Genomic DNA, 22327 nt, shown 5'->3' with positions numbered 1-22327 from the left:
AGTACCTAAACATAATATGTCAATTGTAAATGTTATTCACTTATATATTACAAAAAAAAAACTTAAACAAATCTGGAGGTAATTTTACTGAAACAATCCTGCCCCCTCCCTGCCCCCTCCATCACACAAACATACTCACCCTCTATCACACAAACATACTCACCCACCCACACACACGCACGCACACACACACATAAGCACACCCATTGCAGGACTAACCGTATATCCGGCAACGTCGCATGCATATTCAGAAACGTTGAAAGACAAAGAAACTTCATCATCGTCGATGGAAATGAGTTGGAAATTCGACGGGTAACAGTCGGAATCCACATAATCTGAAATGTAAAATAAAACAAATTTAAAAAGCTTGTTGGTTGAATCAAACTTTTTTATCAGTAGGGGATCCAGCATTTTGTAAAAAAGGGGAAGGAGGGGGCTCATTATTCACACTATTTGATGACAAGTTCAGAAAAAAATGTTAAAAAAGTTTTCACATTTAAAGGGAGGAGGGGAAATATTATCGAACTTGTGTGCCAAATGTGAGCCACTTGGGTATGTAAATATTCAACAATAATAAAAGTAATTATAATAATAATAAGAAGAAAAATATTGATATGAAAAATACTAATTACACAATAACAAAAGTATTAATGAAAATGTTTATGTTAATAATTATGATAAAAATAATGTTGATAATAATAAAAATAAACACAATTATTTAAAAAAAACAGTAAATAACAGTATTTTCATTAATACAATTTTTATCATTGGTGTTGTTGGCGTTGTTTTTGGTGAGATTGTTGTTATCATTATCATCATCATAATTACTATTAAACATGAACACTTAATACCTTTTCGGGTGATTTCGCAGACATAACGTCTGGTATTAAAGCAGGCATCATCATTGTATTTCCCATCGGTTAGATTCATGTAGGCGCAGTGGTTGTCGTCACGGTTATTCGGCGCACCGAACTGCCAGTTGGTGTCGGCAAAATCGGTATCCGCACCGCAATCCACCCATGTCCACACGCCGTTGATGGCGCCATCGTAATAGCCTAACAATAGGGTGAAAATACTCGAAAAATTAGAATAAAGATATCCATACAGTTCAGCGAGATCGAGAGTTTCATCTTGGTTGACAGCGTACTGGCAAAGACTTTTGATTTACAAATTGTACATGTTTTTTTAAGATGACCATGTTAACACGATCCTTACTTGTTTCCATAGTTAATTCATATTTCTCTCTCTCTCTCTTTCTCTGTACATACATATAATATATCATAACCCTCACCTACACACACATACACACACACACACACACGCACAAACACACTCTCTCTCTCTCTTTCTCTCTCTATCTGCTTCTTTTACGAAATTATGGCAGCACAACTCACCTATCCACCAGTCACTTGAATCGTTGCCCTTCATCGCATTGATCGTTTCGAGGACGTATTCGTTCTCCACCTGGTCATTGATCACGACAATATCACCATCGGCGACGTCAGTGCAGTCGTAGCGAGCGCTGAACCAATCGGTGGGCGTTTCCACGAACTTGTAGCAAGTATCGTTGGACGGGTTGTAACTGTATCCGGTAGGGCAATCAACTGGATAAAGAGGAGGAACGTGACGTAATTGGGTTATTCCATTTCTTCCATAGGGTGCAAAACAGGCGTAAATGATATAAACCCCTCCCCCTCCTTCTCTCTGACCTGTTCTCTATCCCTCTCTACATGTTAATGCTAAAATATGTATCTGTATCTGCCCCTCGTGTTTTAACCACCCCTTATCCCACCCTCTCTCTCTCTCTCTCTATCTTTCTTTCTTCTTCTCTCTCTCTTCCTCTTCTTCTTTCCATCTCTCTCTCTCTCTCTCTCTCTCCCTTTCTCTATTTCTCCCCTCATCCTCCCTGTCTTTCCCCCCTCATGCATTCTATCCTATTCCCCATCTTCTCCTCTAGTACTGATGTCTCTCTTTCTATCTTCTCTATATTCTTGGCAACCTGTCTCTCTCTCTCTCTCTCTCTCTCCATCTCCCTTTCTCTATCTCTTTCACAATATCAACTCCTCTTTATATTTCTCTCCCGGCTTTGTATAGGTGTCTTTTGCTTCTAACCCTCGTCTACTTGTTTCTAACTCCCTTCCCTTTGAGTTTTTTCCTTTTCTTTCTTTCTCTTTCCCCCGAATGCCTCCCTCTCTCACATCTAGCCCTTTGTCAACTTAAGGTTAACGAAACAGAACTTACAGAATTCTTCATAAGTCAAACTGAATCCGGAACCGGTACCAGTGCTATCGGATGTGAATCGGATATTGAGGCCATTGTACCGGCTGTTGACATCATTGGGTAATTCTGAACCAGTAATAATCTGTTTGAAGAATAAAATAATCCAGAATGAAAACAAAGATTTATCAGAAGTTTTGAGGCATTACATCGATCGTCATAACAGAAAGTTGATTTTCCGATTTTAGATAACATCAATCTTTTCGGCTTTAGCAACTATGACGACAAAGAAAAGGAATTATTTAAAAAGTTGAATTTTAAACGAGTAACACAGAAGATGACTTGTTAAAGCGGGCAAGTTATTAAGATAGGTTTGTTGCATTAAACAGAATGGTTGGAATGTCTCTTTAGCGAAACAATTACTGCCATCAAGCCTTTTTAAACCTTAAGGCCCGAATTCACAAAGGAGGTTTGTCGACACTCAAACCTAGGTTTATGTGCGTGATATGACGCGTTTCGACGAGTTTTTACAAGGTTTGTACAAACGCGTAAAAAACGCGTCTTATGACGCACACAAACCTACGTTTGTCGACAAACCTTCTTTATGAATTCGGGCCAAAAAGTTTCCTATTCTTATATTCTAATGCTTCGAATATGTGACCTAAGAAAATAACACGATCACAAACATTGTTGAAAAATAAACTGATTGGATATTTCAATGCCTTTTTGGAAACATATTCGAATAATAAAAATAGAGCATTGTTATTTCTGCACATTTTACATAGTGACTGAAAAGGCAATTGAAAGTGCAAAATTGATTTTGTTTCCTATCATGTTAGTTTTTTGTATATATCGTTTTTTATATTTTATTTATTTTTCCACTCAAATATCCAAAAATGTAAATGACATATGTAAAACCATACAATATTACAATATATAATATAACAAATTAATTATACAAATAACTAAATACTGATAACTATGTACGTAATGAAATAAGTTTACAGAGTACATTTAAGTTTGAGAATAAGACAAAATATTTTATATTGCTTGAATTAACTGAGAGAGGAAAAGTTATGCATTTGTTGCAGCTTACGATATACGAGGTTCCGAAGTTGTCATCGACGAGATCGGAGCCACCGATGATGATTTTATCGTGCCCAAATTCCAAGTCGAACTCGGTGAAATGAATACGGACTCGGAATCCCCCGCGGACTTGGATGATCCACTGACAGTCAGCGTCGTTCGGGTAGAACCCACCGGCGAGCTGCGGGGTCGAGATGACGCCGTTCAGGTCCAAGCGTGTGTCAATCAGGCAGGCATCTATGAAGGAGAAAAAAAGGTATACAGGCATTTTTATTAGCCTGTTACATTATATCGTATCCGGACAACTATCGCCTCTACCCGGACAACTTTCGCCTCTATCCGGACAACTTTCGCCTCTACCCGGACAACTTTCGCCTTTACCCGGACTAGCAGGCCGGACAAAAAATACCGCTACGAAAATCATCATCAGGGAATTGCACCAAGACAAATACCCTTGTCTCACAACTACCAACGAAGACAATACCTACCCGCGATCAATAATTTTATGTGTATGTTAATATATATAAAAATATAAATATATATTTATATAAATATATAAAAATAACGTATACAATATAAAACAAATTTTTCTCGTACGGATGATAATTATTTCTTGCGTTGAATTATATATTATATTTAATAAACACCACTTGTTTCAAAGTGGTAGATTAACACTTAGGACATGTTGGAAATAACACTATAAAGGTCGAACCTAGCGTGCTTAACAGGTTAATCTGACATTGTGAAAAATGGTCGTTCCTCGGCTTTTGGAAATGGTGATTTATTTTAGATTTGATAGTGCTTGAAAAGTACGTAGACATTAGTAAGCATGTCACCATTTTGGCTTACCGTCATCAAGCACGAGTTCGATGTCGACTTCATTGGCCATCACATCCTCGGCGGAGAATACGATCCAGAGGTCGCCATTGTAGGTGGAATAGGTCTGGTTCCTGACGTTGTCCGTCATCAGCTTCAACCGGCTACCCAGATCGGTGGGAACGGACCCGTAGCCGATCTCCAACATGTCATACAGGGATTCTGTTTGGAAAGAGAAACACAGTTAAGCAAACCTTTTCAGAAATCAAATCAATTCTAACGCCCGAGTGTATTGCTTATAGAAAACATGTTGAAATCATAAACTATTGAAATTGCCTCATGTTGAGTTTTTGAAATTTTTTGCCACCGTGTTGAATTCTTTTTTGAATTAATTATTCATGTATAACATTTATATATCCATTAAGCTGTTCACTTGCTAATTTTTATTCATAAGTTTATTATATCCTTTATGTATTTCTTTAAGTCGTTCATTTTTTGTATCCATTTACTCGGTTCATCCATTCATTCAGAAATGCATGTTTGTATTCATTCATTTTCTTATTCACCTACTTATCTATTTGTTTATTAGGTAATGAATGATCATATCTATTCTCCCTCTCTCTCTCTCTATTCATCATCATCATCATCATCATCATCATCATCATCATCATATATCTCTATCCCTCTCTCTTTCTGTTTCTCTCATATGTACCTGCCTCCCTGTCTTTGAATTTTTTTCTCGGATCCTCACCGTTTCCAACACATTCTCTCTCTCTCTCTCTCTCTCTCTCTCTGTTTCTCTCTCTCTCTGCATTGCTCTCTCTCTCTCTCTCTCTCTCTGACCCTACATGAAGTCAATCATTCTAGCTATTTCTCATCTTCTTTAAATCACTTACCAGACTGTGATGATACGCGGACGTTCACATTTGTCAGCATCGACGTGTGGACATGCCATTGACAATACACGTCGATCATGCTCGCGGACAGGTTTCCAATGTGAATGGTTCCCATCCCGTCTGAAGTTGTCAGATCAAGCGTTCCTCCACAACCATAATCTATTTTTAGAAAGTAGAAATGAAATCAGTTTAAAAAATAAATACTTACCACAACTTAACAATTGATAAAAAAATGTACGAACTGTGTAATACCCATCGTGGTCCCCATGTGATACTCTGGCTGCATAGATTAGAAGATCCCTTTGAAAATGGCTCGGCATATAACCATAGTTATGGAGCACTGTAAGGGGTTAATACATAGTGCAATTGTTCAAAGTACACACAATGTGATACAAACAGTATCCATTGCGTTATACTGTGGTCACTGTGTTGTTATAATGTGGCCCTAGTGTGACTGGATCAATGTAAGCTTAGCGGATATTTGGATCACTTTCATGGGTTTATAATGTGAACAAAGTATCTTAAAGCCCCACTGCACTACCTATAGCTACTTGTGTCCTCTATATAGCAAATAATGTCTAATCGGTGCCTGTTGGTCCCCCCATGATCCTCTATTTCTTATGTTAATTGAGAGCTGATTTGACGAGATAACCACCTGTCAGTGACCTTACAGGGAGGTATAACCTCCTGGCCCAAATAGTGCAGACGGACTTTAACAGTTAAACATTACTTGATGCACTGCATTCATTTTGTGCACTCAACGGCCACTTTAGCCACAGTGCAGTATATAATTATGTTGGCATATCAAGATTTCATCAAAGATGACGTTTGGATCAATCTCATATAGATCATGAGAACAATTCACTGTGTTCACAGTTTACAAATTGTTTGATGCAGTGTTGCATACACTGTGGTAACATTGTAACACTGTGGTCACGGCAAGAATTAATTGGAGAATGGATAAAAATGTTATTATATGGAACATCCATATACCCCCTCATGGGTTGAATAATATAAAGGCATTGTGTTCACAGTTTATGAATGTGTGTTAAGTAAGCGGTCGTCACTGTGGGCACTGTGTATACAAGACCAAGCTCTGTAATTATTCGGATCTCTGTCCAGTAGTGCCGTGTTTGTGCCATCGAACTGGATCGACCAAATCAATTGATTTTATATATATAGATATATATATATATCATATTTTTTTCCCGTAACATGAGAGTAATTTTAATAGTTTCATACCATTAATTAAATGTAATGTTAACTGTTTTTGTATAATTGTTTTAAATGGGGGCACGCTACAAGAGTCCTATCTCGCACCCCGGGGCAACGTGTCTGACACGGCCGGTTGTAGCAACTACTCCTTAGATCAAGATACATTAATCTTGATCTAAGGAGACACAAACGAACGAACTGTGTATAGAGTACCGAAGCTGTGACGTCATAAAAATCTATTTTTAGAATTTCTCAATTTTTTCTTCATTTTCCGAAAGAACACCAAAAATAATGTCCAAATGTCGAAAACCAATTGAATATGTTAAATATTGGCAGAGATATGACCATCTGAATAAAGATACTCCCCATAGGAACTCAGTGTTATATGCTATGGCTCCTAATGGTAGAGCCAGAGCAGGACATAATTCGGATGGTCATAACTCAGCCAATATTTAACATATTCAATTGGTTTTCTACATTTGGACATTGTTTTTGGTGTTCTTTCGGAATATGAAGAAAAAATTGAGAAATTCTAAAAATAGATTTTTGATGACGTCACACTTCACCACTCTATACTGTGGCGACAGAACGAATCACATTATAAATATATAAAACTGTTACCATATAGGGATATCTAGACAGGATACAGAGGTAATCATAGAGAATATGCATCAGTGTTAGAAAAGGGGTGATTTGAACGCTTTCACAATATTATGTGGCAAATTAAGCACATAATGTTCATCGATACTGTTTCAACATTGCACAACATTAGTATTTCGTTGAGGCTCCAACTATACTTTAAAGGGATCAGGTAACTTTGTCTCAGATTCTGAAACAAAATCCTGGATTTAGCTCATGCTGCAATGATAATTATAAAACTTTAGGTCAGTCAGGAACCCCGTGACCTTTACAAGCCGATCGCCTGTTTGATTATCAAGATATTTATGATTGGAAATCGAAACCAAATTTTACGTTTGCCTAACGGTATTCATAACACTACAGTCTATTGAGGAAAACAAGTATGGCAAAACCGGCCACTGAAAGGTTTTTACTTGATCATTTTGAAGCGCAATTTTCTTAGGGCTTCTATATTACACCATATCACAGACACTGATAACACGTAGGGCCGTGCATACCAGATTTAACATTGTAAAGTTAAACGATGCCTTTAAAAATAATTTAAGCAACATATTTTTTGTTGTTGAAAAATCACCTTGGACGTGCTCTACGACTACAGTGAGCGATCGACTGATGTTAGCTGACCCGGAAGTTAAAACCATGGTCACACCATGACCCTCTTGGAGGAAGATGACCTCGTCATTGACTGAGCCGGTGAGCTGACGTCGGTAGGCAGACCAGTCCGAGTGATCAAGACCGGTGAAGACGTGCAGGGCGTCGATTCTGAGAATGATAAAGGACAATGGACACTCTAATAAGGGGTTTTACAGTTACCGACCGAACGTCTGTGACGTCATTGTGTCAGGAGTCAGCTGTACGCGGACTAGGGACGCGGTGCGTGCGGGGAAGTTCTTAAAGCCAGTTCACGGTTGCAGTCTGAGCATGAGCAGATAAAGGTCATTGCAGAACAAATTGTGAAATACACAGAGACAAAATACTGGATACGTGCTCATTAAAGTTATGTAATCATTATTCATTTATGCACAAGCAGTGCACTCCATGATACACAAGTGGAAGTATGCTTTGCAAAGGGGAAACAAAGGCTATTTAAGTAGCACCTCCATCACTGTAGGAGTGATTATTTCAGAATGTAGGCCTACAAAGTGGGACCTCTTCATGTTTTGAAGATCTGTGGATATTCGGGGTCATTTGGGACATGTGCTAACCGTGAACTGGTCTATTCACAGGCGGGTTAGGATCACGGCCACCCTCTCCCTCCTTCCCGTTTCCATGTGGAAACCCAAGTGGCATATTTTTCAAAATATGAAACTAGTCCAAAAATGTTATGACGGTACTGTTTTTCCCTTCTTCTTCGTCTTTTTTCCCTTTTTTGAGAGAGAGAATGTTGGACTAAAAATGAACTGTCTTTGTTGTTGTTGGTGTTGTTGTTACTGATAGTTATTTGAATGAGGATTTGAATAGAAAGACTTTTGCATCATAAAAATTGTCGGTAAAGATGAGTAGACAGTAACAATTAATACTATTTAACTAATAGACTGTAATGCAATAATCAAAACCTATATTGGTGTATTAAACGTTTAAGTTGTCGCATTTACCTATCTTCTGCAGTTATTTCTTCCAAAAAGACATAATGCATTTGAACGGTTGTATCACTGTTAATTTGTTACATGAATACAGAGATCTAACTTCTTTAACAGGAGTGTTTTTGCGTTACTAAGCCTACGTTATAGACAACGATAGAGACGTTATTACTTTATGAGCGACTGATTAGAAGTCATTTGTGTTCAGGATTGCTTGAATTTTCAGAATTTCATAATTACCCCTCTTCTGAAGTCATTTCCTCCACAAGGACTCGAACCCTGGAGGTGGTGTCACTGTTGGTTATCCTGTAGACGCAGTGCAGATCAGCTGTGTCGGCAGGCAGGTTGAAGGTAAGGGCTGAAGAACAAACAATTATTGATTGATTGATTGGTCGATAGATATATATCAATTATTAACTGATTGATTGACTGATTGATTGACTGATTGATTTTTGTATTGCCTGAGAGATCGCTGAATTTATTAATTGGTCGGTAGATTGATGCATTGATTGATAGATTGATAGATTGATAGATTGATAGATGGATTGATTGAAAGATTGATTGTTTGTTTACTTGAAAGACTGATTGAAAGTTTGGTTGATTGATTTATTTATTGCCTGAGAAATTTATTAATTGGTCGATAGCTTGATGCATTGGCTGATTGATTGATAAATTGACTGATATATTTAGTGACTGATTGATTGATTGATTGAAAGTTTAGTTGATTGATTGACTGATTTATTTATTTATTGCCTGAGAGATTGCTGAATATTATTAATTGGTCGGTATATTGATGCATTGACTGATCGATTGATAGATTGACTAAAATATAGATTGACTGATAGAAAGATTGATTCATTGATATATTGATTGATTGATTGATAGGTAGATTAACTGATAGAAAGATTGATTGATTGATAGATTGATTTGACTGATTGATTGTTTGTTGATTGAAAGTTTGACTGATTGATTGATTGATTTATTGCCTGAGAGATTGCTTAATTTATCAATTAGTCGGTAAATTGATGAATGATATTGATTGAATGATTGATAAATAATTGATTGATAGAGAGTTTGAATGCCTGGTTGTTTGCCTGATTGATTGATTGATTGTTTGATTGCCTGATTGATTGCCTGGTTGATTGATTGATTGCATGATTGCTTGATTGGTTGCCTGGTTGATTGATTGCTTGATTGCCTGATTGGTTGCCTGGTTGATTGATTGATTGCTTGATTGCTTGATTGGTTGCCTGGTTGATTGATTGATTGCTTGATTGCCTGATTGGTTGCCTGGTTGATTGATTGATTGCTTGATTGCCTGATTGATTGCCTGGTTGATTGATTGATTGCTTGATTGCCTGATTGGTTGCCTGGTTGATTGATTGATTGCTTGATTGCCTGATTGATTGCCTGGTTGATTGATTGATTGCTTGATTGCTTGATTGGTTGCCTGGTTGATTGATTGATTGCTTGATTGCCTGATTGGTTGCCTGGTTGATTGATTGATTGCTTGAGTGCCTGATTGATTGCCTGGTTGATTGATTGATTGTTTGATTGACATGTCGATTGTTTGATTGATTTATTGATTGAAAGATTATTTATTGAAAATCACATTACGGCTCATCAGCTGAATTACTTTGGATATGCATTACAACATGCACAGTTATGTAATAGAAGATTAAATACAATACAAATTTAAAATTGATACATTCATTCATATTGTGCAAGCATATAATACCCGATTTGTGGCAAAATGAATATATATAGGTGCATTAGAGAGAGAGAGAGAGAGAGGGTGGAAGGAAAGGAAGGAAATGAAGGAATAAAAAGAAAGAGAAAAGAGAGGGGAGAGAAAGTGAGAGCAAAAGAGAAGAATTGAAACTGAATTTAAAAACGAGGAAGATAATATTGGCCCGTTTTCTACAAACTTTTAACCCGACTCTTAGTGATTTGTTCAAATTGAAGTTTAACATCTCAGTGAATTCTAATTCTTCCTTTGTTAAACGTAACTTTAGCCTCAGAGTCAAGTTTTAACTGAATAAAAAAAATATGGATCTGTCTCTAGACTATTTTGACAGCCTGCTGTTTCTTTCTCTTCAGGTGCAGGACCCTGTTTCATAAAACTTGATATCAATAACAAGTTACAAGCTACTGTTATAAGCTACTGAAATCAAGGCATCTGATTGGCTGAGAGCAAACTTGATATCAATAACAAGTTACAAGCTACTGTTATAAGCTACTGAAATCATGGCATCTGATTGGCTGAGAGCAAATTTGTCATAGAAATTTAGCATTTGTTATAGATACAAAGTTTTATGAAACGGGCCCCTGATATATAAAGTCAAAGGTCGATCGAACTTACGTAATTGGCATACATTCTAAAGTGTATAAACAGCAGATTGGTAAATGATCAATTTTGGTCAAAAGAACCAATAAATTTGTTGATTTTGGCCGAGATTAAAATCTGGTCGGGAAATTCTGTCTTCCAAACGACACGAACAGTTGGCTAAGATTGTATTATCTTTCGGTTTGTTCAGACGTTTTATCATGTAGAAGAACCATGGTAGTTCTCATCTAATCAAAAATCAAAGAGGATTAAAGCATTATCAATTAATGCTTTGGAGCCTCGAGCTCAGCTTTAAAGGGACCCGGTAACTTTTTCTCAGATTCTGAAACAAAATCCTCGATTTAGCTATGCTGCAATGATAATTATAAACCCTTAGGTCAGTCGGGAACCCCATGACTTTTACAAGCCGATCGCCTGTCTGATTATCAAGATATTTATGACTGGAAATCGAAACCAAATTTTGCGTTTTCCTAACGGTTTTCATAACACTACAGTCTATTGGGGGAAAACGAGTATGGTAAAACCGGTCAATAAAAGATTTTTAATTTTTTGAGGCATTTCTTGATCATTTTGAAGCAAATTTTGTTTAGGGCTTCAATATTACACCATATCGCAGAGACACAGACACTGATAACACGTAGGGCCATGCACCTCAGATTTAACATTGTTAAACGATGCCCTTAAACCTATTCGTATCCGGGTTCAAAGGTCGCTCCTATCACTAAACCCCCAAACCTCCATGTGTAAACGTTTAACGTTTACTAAAGATCAAAGCAAAATAACGTGTAATAAACTTCGTATATGCTTATCTGTGAAAAAGAGAAATGGCATAAAAAAACGCGCATTATGTCTCATTCATATAAATCTGAATAAAAACTAATTTGCGTAACAATATTGATTCCTAACTGTATTCACATTTACGTTAATGCAAGCGTGCAGGTCATGTAGCTACAATATACCCGATCGGCCGATTCGCGTTTACTGGGTAAACATCCCACTGGTTAAAAATACTTGTTCTGAATTGCTTTCAATTACAAGATCGAGCACGAATGCTTTGTCTACTCTGTGTGAGCCAAAAACTTGTTTTTCCATTTTTTTTTTGTGCGTGTATAAAACACAAGAAGCTAAATTAATTAATAGATTTTGAAAAACTATATATTTTGAATTTATATAATCACATCGCTTGCCTACAATTATATCACTGTATTCAATTCTTTCATTACCAAACAATACTTCTGTTTTTCTGAGAAAATTTAAGACCTTGTTCCAAAATACTTTTGATTACTCATAGTCATACAATAAATGATAATAATTTTCAGTGCATTTGCACTTCAAACAATACTCATGATCAGCTCTGTTGAGCCACAAACTTGTTGATAACAATCGAAAGTCTATTTTAGAATAGTAGTACTTCGTTATTTTTATGATGTAATCGCAGACACATGCACAGCCCTATTGTTAAATTTCTCTTTATAAGTGAACATGCTTCCTATACTTAATTCTCTCCTCATTTTTGTTCTCTCTACCATTTACTATTTTTTCTTTCCTGTCAACGTTCTGTTATATAAAAATGTAATTTTCATAACAATATTTATAATGTTCTCTCGGTAACTGTGTTAACTTATTTAATACGGGCGTTCTCAACTCAAGCTATGCTTTCCGGGTTTTCGCCTCCTTCCGTATCTGAATTATTTACTGTATACTCTATGTTGAAATAATTGTTACATAAATCATTTATATATACATTGTGTTTCATATTGTACTGTTTAGAAGGAAATAAATGTTAATAAATACAAAAATACAAAAAGTTATCCCATTTTCATAATAATATCTATAATGTTCTCTCGGTAACTGTGTTAACTTATTATGGGCGTTCCCAACTCAAGCTATGCTTTCCGGGTTTTCGCCTCCTTCCGTATCTGAATTATTTACTGTATACTCTATGTTGAAATAATTGTTACATATATCATTTATATATACATTGTGTTTCATATTGTACTGTTGAGAAGGAAATAAATGTCAATAAATATAAAAATACAAAAAGTTATCCAAGGAAGCCTAACATTCATTGGGCTTAATTAGTTTGTCAAACATTAGTTTCTTACCAGATTCGGCCAGTGTAAAGTTGCCACCACATGGTGAAGAAACCGGCTTTTCCTCCATTGCTGCAACTGTAATCAAATAATACGAATATTAATTTCTTACAAATTATTGAATTTCCGTTCCTAAAGCATGTTAAGTGTTACTATTTTAAAGGGATTTGTATCTTTGTCTCAGATTCTAAACAAATCCTGGATTTAGCCCATGCTGCAATCATAATAATAAACCTTTAAATCAGTCAGGCATCCCATGACCTTTATAAGCCGCTCGCATGTCTGATTATCAAGATATTTAGGATTGGAATTCTAAATTAAAAAAAAAAAAAAAATTCCCAACGGTTTTTAATTATAACTCTACAGTCTACTGGAGAAAATGAGTATGGTAAAACCGGTCTCTCAAAGGTTATTACTTTTTTGAGGCACTTCATGCTCACTTTAAACCCCTTTTATTTAGGGCTTCAATATTACACCATATCAAAGACACTGATAACACGTAGGGCCATACATCTCAGATTTGTAACGCTGGAAACATTGTTAAACAATGCCCTTAAACATAATTTATTAAATGTAAATGTTACGTTCACACAACACTATGAAACTTCACCTTGATTTTCAGTATCGTATGCATTACTTGTAGCACTATTCTTGTGTAAAATTTGCGTTCTTCTTTTTCTGTATCTTTTTCTACTTATTTTGTTCTTCCTCCACATTTTTGTTCTTCTACCTTTTTCTTTTTCCTCTTCCTCTAACTTCTTCCTTTTCCTCTAACTTCTTCCTTCTCATTCTCCTCATATGCGTTCTTGTTGCTATTCATCCTCCTTCCTCTTTTTCTCCTATTTTTTCCTTCTTTCCCTTCTTCTTCTTCTTCTTTTCCTCCTTCTTCTTCTCTTCTTCTTTTCCTTTCTTCATCTTCTTTCTTCTATTTCTTCTGTTTATTAATGACTCACCGCTGTTCGGTTCAACAATGATGTGGAATCCGGAGGCCCGCCCTGAAAAATCCGTCCGGAACTCTACAATGACGTAATCACTCTCCGCTACCGTGATTTGTCCAATGTTCGCGGAGGGCGTTCCCATTTGCATAAGCCATTCCGTAGGGTCACGAGTCATGGAGTATGAGGTGACTTTCATCCAATCACGTACCTCGAGTTCTACGTCGACCATGGTAAAGGTCATGAGATCGGATGACGTAATGTTCCAAATATAGTGAGTGGTGTCATCGTAGTTCATGGGGTAGTCGTTGCTGTACAGGTGAAGTGCCTTGCCTGGTTTCATCGATACTTGGTGGAATGTTTCTTTTACTGGCACATCATCTAAAAATAAATAATACAATCATGATAATGCATTATTCGTTTCAGATTTGGAAGGATTTTGTAGAAACTAGGCCTACACTTCGTAGCACGTTATTAGGTTTATTTCAAAAGTTAGGTCATGAGACCCAAAGGTCGGTTTTAAGTGAAAACAATGTACATCTACATGTTGGTTAGTACTCATTTGTTATATTGAAATAGAATTGAGAGAGAGAGAGAGAGAGAGAGCGAGAGAGAGAGAGAGAGAGAGAGAGAAATATAGTGAGCAGTAATTTATAAATGATTCTATACAAAAGGGGAAGGGGTGCAAGAGGAATGAGAGAGAGAGAGAGAGAGAGAGAGAGAAAGATAGAGATAAACGAGAAAAGAAGAAAGAGAGAGAGAGAGAGAGAGAGGGAGCAAGGGGGAGGAGATAAGAAGATAGAGAGGAGGGATATAAGGAGAGAGAAAGAGATAAAGAGAGAGAAGAGTGCATGCGTGTTTGTGTGTTCGTGTGAGAGAGAGAGAGAGAGGGGTAGAAGGTGGAGAGAGGAGAGAGAGAAGGGAAGCAGAGAGAAATAAGGAAGGCAGAAGGAGACAAAACAAAAAACAATTAGGAGGGAGGGAAAATGGGGTCAAGAAAAGAAACAGAAATGAATCGATGCAGAAAATGAAATAAAAATCGAAATGATAACCAATGCTTACTTCTCGGGTATTCAGCATAAGTCATTTGAAATCCGGTTCCGTTGGTATTGACGCCATCAGATATAAAGGTCACATGCAGTACTTTACTTAGAAACTCCTTAGGAACCTCATTGCCAGTAACCCACTAGAGAGAGAGAGAGAGCAAGAGAAAGAGAGAGAGAGAGAGAGAGAAAGAGAGAGGGAGAGAGAGAGAGAGAGAGAGAAAGAGCAAGGAAAAGAGAGAGATAAACAGAGAGATGGAGTATAGGGAGAGAGAGAGAGAGAGACAGCGAGATTTGAAATGTTTTGGTTTTGATATTTCTGCATTTTTCCAAATACAATCATTCAATAACAAAGAACATGATCGTAAACGTAATGTTTGAAACAAATAACTATGCAAAAAATGATAACTTCACGTAAAGATGTGATTTACATGTATACATAATGATAACGAACTTAATTTTTCTATAATATAGTATTATGAGTTTAAAGTATTATCCGAACTATCTGTGAAAAAGTGCAGGAGACCACAGTCATAAACGACGCTTGACTAGGTTGGTGGTCTGAAAAGAAAAGAGAGAGAGAGAGAGAGAGAGAGGGGCGTGTGTTTGTGCGAGCGCGGACACCAAACAGTGCCTTTTGTCTGCGATTCCCAAATGATCAAAAATTTCAGTCATTTTTCAAATTAAGATTTACAGACAGTTTCTCAGATTTTTCGTGATGTGTTAACCAATCTTTACTCAATAAAAGGATAATGTAAGAATTCTTGGTAGATTTTTGTTTCAATTCGGCATATAAAAGGCATATCGACTGCTTTAGCACCCCAACCCACTTTGAAAAGTGGGGCATGCATGTAAGGGTGGTAGTGATGTAGATTTTGTCCTGCTTATCATTCCTTCATGCCGCCCCCACCCCTATTGAAACATCCTGGATACGCCTGTGACACTGAGCCACCGTGCCTCCTATGTCGTCAACAGATAGGTAGGTTATTTTAGAGACTTACCGAGACAGCTCCATACTGGTCCTCGACCATAACCCCATCGCCATCATCCCTGAAGTCGACACTTTGAAACTGTAATACAATGGGAGCATCGCTGCCGCCTATGAGGGTGATGTTACACCGAAGGTTGTTTGCGTAAGGGCTCGGGAATCCCGGAGACTCCAGTGTGCCAGGATACGTTATAGTTGTCCCACAGATGTCGGCGGCTACACAAGAATTTAAAGAAAATTCATATTTCGAATCAAATAAGGATATAGAACGAAAAAATAGTGTGTGTGCGTATGTGCGTGTGTGTTATTTCGCATGGGTGCGTATGTGTGCGTGTGCTGTGTGCAATTACAAACCGCGGAGATACTGCGTGATGGAGTGTGTTAGAGTATACACAGCAGTGAGGGCATTAGTAAGAATTGCCCACACAAGGTACCGAGTGTGGGTAATTCTACTAATGCCCGAACAAAATGATATGTATTATTTGTTTTATAAGATGATGTTTTATTTGTTTTATAAAATGATGTTTTATAACATGATTCTACTAATGACCGGTCATTAGTAAATTACGTGTTAGGCAAAATAAATGCCTGGTCACGTGTACGCTCTCAACCAATGATTAGGATCCGCTTCATCATCTTATAATTGGCAGATAACAGCTAGAGATGTGTGGAAAAATATTGCAATCCCTCCGTGCTGGGAAAAGATACTACTTTAGAAAGATCTTTGTCTTTGTATCAATATCCTTAGGATCATGATTACTCTTTAAAATACTACACCGTGAAAAGGTTGGGCAATATTTTCCAATACTTTGCCTAACGTTGTGCCAATAGTCAACATATGGAAACGTTTGCTTGTATTTGTCTCATAAAAGCATCTGACCACGAACTGACTCCCACACGGTGTTGAGTGCTCAGGGGTCACAGGCCACTGGCTTCATCGGGCAGGTAGTTCCATTATGTGAATGGGTAAATTAACTATTACAAAATGACGGGACACGTTACGTTGTACAATAGGGACACACATTGTTTTTATTGTGCAGAACATACTTTAACTCTAACAATAAATATTGGAGTACAAAGAATAATAACAGGTGAATTAAATGCATAAACACCACAACACACCTGGGGAGGAAGCATTCATAAATTTGAATACATATAGTTGATAAACGACTCCGATGAGAAAACCAAAATGAAATTTGCGTTCTGGCAATTGGACTACAAAGAATGATAGTAGGTGAATGAAATGCTTCAACAGCAACACAAACACCTGGGAAGCTAGGAAGCATCCATAAATTTGAATAATTTAGTTGATAAACCACTCCACATGTGGACGTTTGTTGGAGCAGAAAGCAGTGGATTCTTAACAACACGAACCCGTTTAACAGAATGTCGGAACGTAAATTAAATTTGGCGCGGTTGGAAAATGCATCTTTCTACCCTGCGAATTTAATGGTACGATCCAGTAAATTAAAACAGTAGAATGGGTCTTATTTTAAAATTACTCATTCGATAAAACCCAAAACTTCAATGATATCAGAAAAAATATGTTTTATCGTATTAATAATTAAAAAAAGATGTATAAACATTGTGAAAGTGTCGCATTTTACGATAAAAGACACCGATTTAGCAAAGATGACGTCATTAGTGCGCTTGCATCAGGGAATTCAAGGTCAAATTAAGGTCAATTCAGACCCTGATAAGTTATTGGTCGAGCCTTTTTGTTTCCTTTATTCCGATAAAATTATACAATCAATCAAAAAAAGTTTGATACCAGAAGAAAGCTAACGATTAGTATTTTCATTAACCGCTTGCCCCAAAGTCTCTTGACCACAGTGAAACGAGTGAGAGCTTGCGAGAGCGGCCAAAGTGTGATTGAAACTCGCTATTTGCTCTTCTCCAACGCAAAAAGAGACGACATTGTGCTGGATAAATGTATTTTTTCCGACAAAAGTACAGAAAATTTGCATACGGTCCTTTTATATTATACTTTAGGCGAGGCGTCAAAAATATCGATACCAGCTGGCTACCGCCTCACGCATTGGCGGATCGAGGCTGCAATTCCGCCCGAAGCCTGGCTGGGGCAATTAATTTTCACTGATTAGCCCAGCCGGCTTGCGCCAGGCTGGGATCTGAGTTTTACCACGGAATCTTTAATCGGCCCATCCACCCCCCGCCTGGCGGCACGTCTATAATTGGCCCAGCCGGCCCCCGCCAAAAATAGGTTGTTAAAGTTGCAACTTTAAAGTTTCCAGTTGGCGGCCGCCGTACGGAGATGCTTAAAGTTTTAGTGGCGGCAGCCAGGCGGAGATGCTTGTAATCCAGAATCTGCACGGTCCTTTATAATTTCCCCACACTTGATCCAAGCCGTCGAAGATGGCGTTATCAACAGACTCATAATTATGCTCACCAGCCTAGCCTGAGTTTCGCTGGGCGTCTTTATTTAATGATCACGCCATCATCGGCTGGTAGCAAGTAAGTAGGGAGAGGTAGCGTTGGTGCGGTGGAGATCAAAATTAAATAGGCCAGATTCTGGACTAAGATGCTTGAAGTTGCAACTTGTTGAAACGTGTAACTGAGCTTTCCCAAAAAATGGCGCTCATTTTCCGATTGTGACATCATTTCAAGCTGTTTACATTTCTATTCACGCCGGCCTTTGCGTACAAAAAGGGATGGACGTGAAGCAACGAGGGGAAGGATACCGTGATAGACCTTGACAAACACTTAGCAACACCCAACAAATCTTGAATACAGAATGTTTCAGGCAAACGTGGCTGCCGTGATGCCGGGAACATAGTTTAGACGTAGCTTTGAGGGCGACTGTTATCGCGCCTGTTCACAGCGAAACGCACCTGTTTTTAAAATTGCTTGGATTAGCAAGTGTGCGCTTGTAAAAATGGCGCTTGGCTGGAATGCTCCCCAGGGAGTATGTGTGCGGCAAAACCTGAATCCGATGACCGGGGTAATAATATATATAATTGTGAAGCGCTTCGAGAAGGCCTTCGATCCTGAAAAGCGCTATTATAATAATATAAGAACTAGCTATTATCATAATTATTATTTACAATTTAAGTGTATAATTTCAAATATTTCATGTCATTTTATGTCTTTATATCCACTATCTTACACCATTTAAACTTGGTGTCCACTCAGGGGCGTCTCCAAAGGGAGGGGGGGGGGATGGGGGTGCGACACCCCCCCCCCCCCCCCCCACCTGTCAGGATATTGTCGGTAAATTGGCTGCCGTCGGGAAAAAAGAGAAAAGGGGGAGGGGAAAAGGGAGAGGGAAAGGAAAAGAAAAGAAAAAAGAAAAGAAAAAAAGGAAAAGAAAGGAAAGAGAAGAAAGAAAGAGAAAAAAAGAAAAAGAAAGAAAAAAGAAGAAAAAAGAGAAAAGGGAAACAAAAGAAACGGGGGAGGAAAGAGAGGAGAGAGAGGGGAGGTTAGGGTCTGAGAGAGGAGGAGTGGGAGTAAAAGAGAGAGGGGGTTGTTGGGTGGAGTCGTCTCGTCGAGGAAGCAAGAAAGACACGGGTAACATGTATTGCTGTGTTGGGTCAGCTGTGTCGGTATTCTTGCTCGATCCTCGTGTACTATATCAATGCAGAAGTTTGAAGTCGGTGAGATGTATATTGTCGGTCGGCCGACAAGTTTTTTTCCCTACGAACTGTGACTTTTTATCCGCTGTGACGACTTCGAGAGTGACTACAACTAGAATACTTGTAATTTCCCGAACTTTAACTTTCCTATAATATCAGCTAAAGAAATCAGAGGTTTAACATTTTTGTGGAAACTAAATTCAAACAAGGAGGGGGAAACTGAATTCAGACAAATGGGGCTTATTAAGAGTCGAAAACGATGCAACGAATCGTCTTCTTTCTATAATAATTAAGTCAAACGTCCATGCTTCCGCGCTTCGCGCGAGATGGGGGACATGAATTCAGACAAATAGGGCTTATTAAGAGTGGGAAACGATGCAACGAATCGTCTTCTTTCTATAATTATTTAAGGAAACGTGAAAGCTTCCACGCTTCGCGCGAGAGGGGGAAACTGAATTCAGATAAATAGGGCTAACTGAGAGTCGAAAACGATGCAACGAATCGTCTTCCTTCTAAAATTATTAAATCAAACCTCTAAGCTTTTCGCGCTTCGCGCAGGAAGGGGGAAACTAAATTCAGACAAGGATTAAGAGTCGAAAACGGTACAACATATCGTCTGCTTTCCTAATAATTTAAAGAAACGTCAAAGCTTTCGCGCTTCGCGCGGGAGGGTGGGGGAACTTCTTTCAGACAAGGATTAACAGTCGAAAACGGTACATTAAATCGTCTTCTTTTCCTAATTATTTAAGGAACGTCTAAGCTTCCGCGCTTCGCTCGGGAGGCCTATTCCCCACATCCCCCTTATGACCGCGCTTTGCGCGCTCTTTAAGGGATTCGCTTGCTCACTACCGCCCCTCCCTAAAATAAGATCCTAGCTCCGCGCCTGCATTAAAATATATAGCTACGATGCTGACTAAGTTGACGAAATAATTCGTATATTTATGTCGTCGAGGAAAATGACCATTTGCGCATACGCAAGTACAAAAGATAGTCCATAGGAAAAACAATTTAGCCTTCGGCCCCGGGTTTATATGGTTAAATTTGTAGATATTAGGACATTTAATTTTGTCGGTAACTGGTGGCTATTGTTGTCCTCTACACCGTTTTACAACCGAACTGCATATTCCGATCACTATCTTTATGATTCTGAAACACTTTCCGTCGTTTTCGCACTTTTACGAGAGGGCATAATTTCCGCGTCCAAAGTTTGAAGACCAAAATTTAGACGCAGAAATTAACTTCCTGACACTTTCAGCAAAGGAGAAAAAGAGAAGAAGAAAAAAGAAAGAAAATTGGAATCCCGGAAACGCCCCTTCATTTGCTAGCTTGCTGGCATTTTAATTATCTTAACCAATTATTATTATGAAAAAAATATCGAGATGTACCTTATCTTTATCGATCATCCCTTATCCCTGTTTCTATCCATACACCTCCTCTATTTTACCTTTATATGATTCCACTATTAGTATTATTATTATTCTTAACTACTCTCAAATTTCCAAAATGTCTAGCCAAGATAATTCTGTCTTATTTTGTCTCGACATGCAACTATTGCCAATATACACTCTAAAAAAAAGATACCCAATATTGGGTAAAATTGTAGGCCTACACTTTACGAGGGTAAAAAGGGAACATGCATGTTCGTTGGGTAAAATTTGACACAGGGGTGGTTGGGTAAATATTTACCCATCAAATGCTTAATTTTTTACCCAACTGATGTGCAATATATTTGACCCAATGTAAAAGGTAACATTTTACCCAACGACAACCATGTTCCCTTTTTGACACAACGTTGGGTAATTCTTACCCAACTCATCCTGGGTACTCGTTTACTTTGTTGTTGTGTAATTTTTTATCCAAAAGTTGGGTAAAATTTTAACCCAACCTTTTTTTAAATTTACACAGATTTGGGTGAAATAAAAATTTGTCCGAGGAGTTGGCTGGAAAGGTGCATGTTATATGTGTTACACAATTTGTTGTCCAGAATTATGTCGAATTTCATGTCCATATTGAGAAGATTTACATGCATTCATGCAAATAAATGCTGCGGAAAGAAACAAGTGCATGATCGTAGTCTATTTCGAACAAAGTCGTCCATCTTCTGTTGATCTTGAACACGATTACGTAGTCCATGAACAGCTTATTCGGAACGACCGACCACGCTAGCGCTTCAATCATAGTTTGTAACATCAGTTGTGTCATAATACCAACGTTTAGGTGTCAAAACTTGTGTTTACCCAACGCGTGGTTAAAATACTAATCTGCATCGTTACTTTCTTACCCTGGAAATGCGCTCAGTCGAATATTGATATGACTATGGCAAGTGTAATTAAATTTCAGAGGGACTTCGTGTTTAGCACAAGGTTGGGTAATACTTTACCCAACTTTTTTAAACAGCGATTTTGCACTCTATTTTTAGAGTGTAAAGATCCTCTAATGCCCCACTACTTGTAGCTACTTGCTCCCTCTATATAGAAGACAAGCCTATAATAAATCGGTGACCATTGGTCCCCATGATCCTCTCTTCTTATGTTAATCGAGAGCTGAGTTGATGAGATAGCCATCTGTCAGTGAGCACCCTGTGCGGTCTATTCACTCCTAGCCAAACTAGTACAGTCGGTTTTTAAAGACAACATTACATCTATGCCTTGGAAATGAAGGCCTATTTATTATCCGCTACTTTACTACGCCTCTGCAAGTATCCTGATGGGCCTTTGCCATTTGGGTCCGATCGTTCACGAGACCCCCCCCCCCCCCCCCCCCCCGCATACACATGCCTTGCCGAGACATCAACATGGGATCAAATGTACACCTATTCTACTGACCAAATACTTAATTGGGTGATCCCCAAATCCTTAATCCTCAACCCCAACGATAGAATC

General features: G+C 38.1%; 1 protein-coding gene across 1 annotated transcript in view; it reads right to left on the bottom strand.

Moving 5' to 3' along the window:
• LOC754003 overlaps nt 1-22327 on the bottom strand; it is a 58108-nt gene that overhangs the window by 22966 nt on the left and 12815 nt on the right. The window contains exons 2-14 of the mRNA XM_030993474.1: nt 15869-16071; nt 14887-15010; nt 13843-14205; nt 12902-12967; nt 8690-8807; nt 7444-7631; nt 5016-5174; nt 4153-4341; nt 3314-3540; nt 2242-2362; nt 1395-1604; nt 852-1055; nt 220-335 (exon numbers count right to left, since the gene is read on the bottom strand). Coding sequence (XP_030849334.1) covers nt 220-335; nt 852-1055; nt 1395-1604; nt 2242-2362; nt 3314-3540; nt 4153-4341; nt 5016-5174; nt 7444-7631; nt 8690-8807; nt 12902-12967; nt 13843-14205; nt 14887-15010; nt 15869-16071 — 2288 coding nt within the window. The remainder of the gene's footprint in view (nt 1-219; nt 336-851; nt 1056-1394; nt 1605-2241; nt 2363-3313; nt 3541-4152; nt 4342-5015; nt 5175-7443; nt 7632-8689; nt 8808-12901; nt 12968-13842; nt 14206-14886; nt 15011-15868; nt 16072-22327) is intronic.

This window comes from Strongylocentrotus purpuratus, unplaced genomic scaffold (assembly GCF_000002235.5).
Source record: "Strongylocentrotus purpuratus isolate Spur 01 unplaced genomic scaffold, Spur_5.0 spur5_scaffold_20, whole genome shotgun sequence".
NCBI classification, from domain to species: Eukaryota; Metazoa; Echinodermata; class Echinoidea; order Camarodonta; family Strongylocentrotidae; genus Strongylocentrotus; species Strongylocentrotus purpuratus.
This window is presented reverse-complemented; position numbering and strand designations above follow the sequence as displayed.